The 6,888-nt window shown below is 26.7% G+C and overlaps 1 protein-coding gene across 1 annotated transcript; it reads left to right on the forward strand.

Moving 5' to 3' along the window:
• The first annotated feature begins 200 nt into the window (after positions 1–200).
• Positions 201–1,104, forward strand: LOC105774442 (uncharacterized). Its single transcript, XM_012596941.2, has 2 exons — positions 201–643; positions 738–1,104. The coding sequence occupies exons 1-2, from the start codon at positions 230–232 to the stop codon at positions 903–905; spliced, it is 582 nt and encodes a 193-aa protein (XP_012452395.1). The 5' UTR covers positions 201–229; the 3' UTR covers positions 906–1,104.
• Positions 1,105–6,888: the final 5,784 nt, after the last annotated feature.

The following is a 6,888-nucleotide window of genomic DNA, read 5'->3' on the forward strand; positions in this document are numbered from 1 at the left end:
ATATATTCAACAACCATTGATAAAAGCTTAATTATCCATTAAATTTTGAACCTCTTTTATATGATCTTTTGAGTGGCAGGAAAAGAAAATCCTTAAAGGTCTTCCTTTATCTTACACAACATGTACATGGCATGCTTATCCATTATCTTACAAAAAGCTAATGAACTGTGGTCATTTGACAAGTTGAAGCCCAACTCACTTTTAGCCCGTTTTTAATATCCCATAACCCATGTTTGTAAAGTCTACACCAACAAGCCGATTTAATTTGCCCGTATGCTCCTCATCTCCATCTCCACCACATAAACTCCATAACAATCCAAATTCAACCTCATTCTCTTCTAGTGATCTTCTTTTGTTCGAAACAGAAAGTATGATTTTACACTTACCTTGTACAACTCTTTATCAAACACCATTACTATCCAATCCTAGAAATCTTCAACAATTAGCTAAAACCCAAACCAGTTTTTCACCAGCCAACAAGTTGTCCATTGCAAGAAAGCTTGTAACAAGAGGATGCAGCAATAGCCAAGGTGGTGAAGGAGAGAAGAAGACAGAAAGAAGAAGTTTCCTATCTCTAGAAGAGGCTGGTTTGGTTGAAATATCTGGTTTAAGCTCTCATGAAAAGTTCCTATGTCGATTAACGGTAAACCTCTCCTTAATATTCCTTGGAAATGTGAAATCTACTATCTGAATGCTAGTTAAGACTAAAATTAAGAAAATTGGGGGTATGGTTGCAGATATCATCATTGAATCTACTAAGAGTGATATCAGAACAGGAAGGATGTTCAATTGAAGAGATGAATGCTGGAAGGGTATGTGATTGGTTTGTGAAAGATAAACTGAAAAGAGAACAAAACATAGATTCTGCAGTCCTTCAATGGGATGAATCTGAATTTCCCTTTTAGATGGACTTAGATTATATAATTCTTATAAAACTTTTTTAGCTTAACTGTGAATTTTCATTCAAAAGTTTTTGGGTCATATCATAGTCGATCAAATAATTGTATGTTGTTTTAGTACCATTTGAATTTGAACTGGTATTGTTGAATTAAATTAACTTTGCTCATCAAATATATATTAATAGAGATTTTGTGGGTAAAAGAAGTTCTATGATTTTTATTTTGTTTTTTTAAATTTATTCATACTTATAAATGATTAATGCGATTGTTCTATATTATTTTATTTTTAATTTTATATATTTTTCTTTTATTAAAATTTTAAACATAAGAAATTCACATGTTTTAATGTCTAAATTATAATATTATATAGGGTAAACTACACCCATGGTCACTTTTGTTTACCTTAGGTTACATTTCAGTCACTTATGTTTGAAATGTTACATTTTAGCCACTTACGTTATCGTGTTGTAACATTTTAGTCATTGAGCCGTTAATTGTCGTTAATGGTGTAATGGTAGTGACGTGTACGTTAAATCATTATTTCAAACAAAAATTTTAGGTTAAATTATACAATTGGTCCCCATAATTTTTGTTTTGAGCAATTTAATTTTTTATGTTCTTTTAACTTTCTTTCTTTTTTCTTTTTTCTTTTTTTCCATTCTCTTCTACTTCTCCCTCTGTTTTCTACCTTCTTTATTTCTTTTAACGCACTGGAAGTCGAATTGGTAGTGAAGAAAGAAGCATGGTATGGGTTTATGGGTTTTGGTTATAGGCAAATGATGACAGTCGACTTCCTACTTCTTTTTTCATTGCCAATTCGACTTCGTAATATGTTAAAAGAAATGAGAAATGTATGAAAACAGAGGGAGAAACAAAAGAGAATGGAAAAAAATAGGAAAGTTTAAACAACATAAAAGAAAAAAAATTAAATTACTTAAAACGAAAAAAAATATGGGGATCAATTGTATAATTTAACCTAAAATTTTGTTTGAAATGATGATTTAACGTACACGTCACCATGCTACACCATTAACGATTTATTAATGGCTCAAAGGACCAAAATGTTACAACATGATAACGTAAATGACTAAAACGTAACATTTCAAACATAAGTGACTAAAACGTAACCTAAGGTAAACAAAAGTGACCATGGGTGTAGTTTACCCTATTATATATGGGTTAAATAAGATGTATAAGCCGATTTTGAAATTTATTTAGGTCTTTAAGCCGGTTTTAAAATTATTTAGGGAAATAGGTCGATTTTGAGGGAAAGCGCGTCCAGTTGGGTGAGCTTTTCGTACACGTGTCAGGAAAGCTCGCCTAGCTGGACGCACTTTCCCTTTAAGTTGTAATTTTTGACCTTTTTTAATATAATTAATTTCTTTGATCGGATGGTTAAATACTGGTGGTTTTGTCATTGAGTTCTAAATTTGATTCCTCTCCCACTCATGTTTATATTTTTTATTTCATGTTATTTTAAGCTTCTTCTTTTTTAATGAATGTTTTTAACATATTAGCTTCCTTAATTAAATGATTAAATAATAATTATTTCATCCTTGAGACTCAATTTCAATTCCTTCTCTAAACACATTTGTAATTTTATTTCATATTGTTTCATGTTTTTATTTATTTTAATTAATAAATTTATTTTTTTATTTTAATTCATTGTTTTAATTAATAACTCTATTATTCATAAAATCAAATAATAAATATGTAATTAAGTAATAAAATATATACTTTACATATATCAATATGTTAAAAATATTTGAAATTAATAACTCCTTTATATATAATATAAACATCAACTACTTTTTGATATATTTTTCTTTATATATAATATTTATATGTCAAATATTTATTTTCTTCACATATATTGTGAGTATGGTGATTTCTAAAATTATAAAATGAAATAATTATTTCAAATATAATTATTATTTTATATGTAAAATATTTCAAATATCATTATTTTTCATCTACATTAAGAGTATGATATTTCAAATATTTTATATGTGAAATATTTCGATTAATTATTTGAAATATCATTATGTTGTATGTGAAATATTTTAAATACACATACAAAAATATTTACTAATTTACTAAAATAATCATATTTGTAATAATTATTTTATTTTATGAATAAAAGAGTTATTAATTAAAAGATGAATTAAAATAAAAATTAAAAAAATATTTATTAATTAAAAATAAAAAACTTCAAACAATATGAAATAAAAATTATAAAAATTATAAAAATTTTTAGAAAAGGGTAATTAAAATTGGGTCTCAATGATGAAATCATTATTATTTAACCATTTAAATAAGGAAGCTAAATGTTAAAAACATTCATTAAAAAAAAAGCTTAAAACAACATGAAATAAAAAATATAAATGTGAGTGGGAGAGGACTTGAACTTGGGACTCAAAAATAAAACTACCAACATTTAACCATCCAACCAAAGAAATTAATTGTATTAAAAGAGTCAAAAATTGCAACTTAAAGGGAAAGCTCGTCCAGTTAGAAGAGCTTTCCTAACACGTGTATGGAAAGCTTGCCCAGCAGGACGCGCTTTCCAAAAAGCTCGCCTAGCTGAACGAGCTTTCCCTCAAAATCGGCCTATTTCCCTAAATAATTTTAAAACCGGCCTAAATAAATTTCAAATTTGGCCTATAGGCCTTATTTTCCCTTTTATATGATCATAGATATGATTTTTGTGTAATATAAACTACAATAACAAATTTAGCCACTAATGTTTACCTATTTTGTTAAAATGGCTCTTATTGTATTTTTTAGTCTTTTTTTTTGTCATTAACTTTGTTTTTTTTTTTGAAATGTTTTTTAATAGATTTGATGAAAGTACCGTTAAAAAATTAATAGGGATGATGTGGAATATTTTTAATGAGATGTAATTTATTACTTAGGTAACCCAATAAGATAATTACACATGAAAATAATAAAATAAATAAAGCATACATGAAATTAAAATAACTCTTAATTTAAAGAAAATAAATGTAATTATCTAAAAAAGTTTTCAAAATGAAAGCTTACGTTTGTTTACAGAGAATTACATTTATTTTCTTTAAATTAAGAGTTATTTTTTAACTTCATGAATTATTTATTTTATTATTTTTCAATTCTAATTATTTTATTGGGTTATCTAAGTAATAAATTACATCTCATTAAAACATTTCACTATGAAATTTCACATCATCCCATTAACTTTTTAACGGTATTTTCATCAAATCTATTAAAAAAAGAAGAATAAAGGTTGATAGCAAAAAAAAAACTCAAAAATACAATTAGGGCCATTTTGACAAAACATATAAACGTAAGTGACCAAATTTATCATTAAGCCTATATAAAATTATATAAACAATAAGTTACCATATTTAAAAGGCTTAACTCAATAATAAGTTGGTACTTAATTTTTTTTGTCAACCCAAATACTTAAAACTATAATTTTGTAGTCGATTGAGTCTTAGCTCGATTGACATCGACATTGTTACTAGTGCAAAAGGACGTGGGTTCGAGTTCGCTAAAATGTATTACCCTCCTATTTAATGGTTGGAGAAGGGCTATGTAGTTCTAACCATTGTATGAAATATATAAATATTGTTATAAAATAAAAGGACAGAAAGTAAAAAACAAAGAGAATGAGAAAGTAAAGAGAGAGCGTATTTTATTGATCAATCGGAATATTTTACAAAGCTTCTTCAAAGTCTCTATTTATAGGCATAAGAAGTATAAATGAAGTAGAGATCTACTTCTAATGACTATAATAATTTAAAGCACATCAAAACTTATCTTGATCTTGATGGACATCCTCTTAATAAGATATTCATAACACTCCCCCTTGGATGTCCATTGGTAGATATTGTGCCTAGTTAAAACCTTACTAAGATAAAAACCCTTGGGAAAAAAATTTAGTGAAGGGGAAAGAGTACACATATCTATAATATGAATAATATGCTGCCTCATTAAAAACCTTACCAGGAAAACCCAATGGGAAAAAACCTCGGTTAAGGGAAAAAGAGTACAACGTGTATTTACTTACTCCCCCTCATGAAAATACCACATACATTGTCATATTCCACGTATTCAATCTTGAATGCTAGTTTTTCAAATGACTATTTGAGTGTATTTGCTAAGCATTTATATCACCATTCTTTTGAAAGTCATGAGTGAAGGAAAATTTGGGGGAAATATATTTTGATTTCTTCAGGAGTTTCAATAATAATCATATCAAACTTTAACAATGAGTCTTCTATAAATATACAAATAGGTATTTTGGATCATTTTATAATCTTCCTTCAACTCATTTACTACATATGTTCAAATTATTTCAATTCATATAAATGACCAATTTCCGAAAATTTCAATATGCTTCTACCATCCTAAATCCTTCAAGGATTTTAGTATAAACTTTACTATATAGTGGTTCATAAAATGTTGTAACAACAACCATTAAACGTAAGTTAAATCTTTTATGAATTTTCAAAATAATATATCAAAAGGTTTTTGCATCCATTACAAAGGAATATTACATCTTTTCATAATTTATGCCAAGACTTAGCGAAAAACTTCATATTATTATTCCGCTTTTGCAAAACTCCTTTATTTGCACCCTCACTAGCTTTATACTGTCGTTACCACTTTTTGAAAACAAAAATAGTGTGGACTTAAAACATGAAAATTGGAGTCGCCACTGGTGTTTTATTGAGGTGTGATCGGATCACCTTAAAAATGATTTCGGTTTACTAGTTTCAGAAAAAAGGGGTTCGGGAGTCAGTTACGTACGAGGAAAGATTAGCACCCTCGTAACGCCCAAAATTGGTACCAAATTAATTATTTAATGTCTTAAAGTCGAATGTCGAAAATTCAAAAAAATTAAAAACGATATTTGTATAAATATTTGTATCCTTTAAGTTAGGATGCAACATTTGAATTCCCGAGCATAAGCTAACCTTTAAAACCCTTTATTGAAATTTTGTGTATTTGAAAACTAAAAATGTTTGGCCATCTTGGTTAAATGAGGAAATCGAAACCCTGTAAGTTAGAGCACGATTCTTCGAAGTTCAAAACACGACACATGAGTTTTCTTTTATTAAAAAAACCTCGTCTCGAGATAACGAAATATCATATCCAATGAGTTAGGATATAATGTTTCGAATTCCCGAGATAAACTTTGATTTGAAATTTATACGTTTTGATTGAAAAAGGATACTCGGTTACTTAGATTCAACGAGGAAAATTAGAATCCAGTAAGTTAGGACACAATCTTCTCAAGGACCCCAAATTCTGAGTATTGCGTTATTTTTGAAAACTTTTGAATAAAAATGATTTCGCTACTTAAATGATATTAAACGTAACTTTTAAACGAATAAAATGCGATGGAACAATAATGTATAACGCGGAATGATAATTCGTAAGCCAAAATGTACACTAATGAACAAATAATCAATCAATACCAATAAGCAATACAATACACATGAGGGCAATAATCTTACATTATATACCATGCAAATACTAACATTTAAAAGCTAATGAATTAAAAGTCAATTTTGAAAGAAGTACAAAACAAATTAACACAAATAAAATATAACAAGTTTTAAAATAACTAAAAAACAAATAACATGAAAGAAGGAAATTATAATCAACAAATTATACATTAAAATAAATTTAAAATAAATAATATATACATATATGAAAGTTTGAAATAAATAAAAATAGAGTTAAAAATAAATACTACATAAAATAATAGTATCTAAATAAATTTTAAAATAAATATTATATAAAAAGAAAATCAAAATACAAAAATAATATATATATTAATTTAAATAAGTAATACATATGGAATGAAAACTTCATATAAATAATAGTATATAGTAATATATATATATATATAATAGGTAAATGAAAATATAATCAAATATAATAATATCAATAATAATAAGAGTAATAATTAATAATAATAATAAATTAATTAATAGCAAAA

Source organism: Gossypium raimondii, chromosome 6, assembly GCF_025698545.1.
Source record: "Gossypium raimondii isolate GPD5lz chromosome 6, ASM2569854v1, whole genome shotgun sequence".
NCBI classification, from domain to species: Eukaryota; Viridiplantae; Streptophyta; class Magnoliopsida; order Malvales; family Malvaceae; genus Gossypium; species Gossypium raimondii.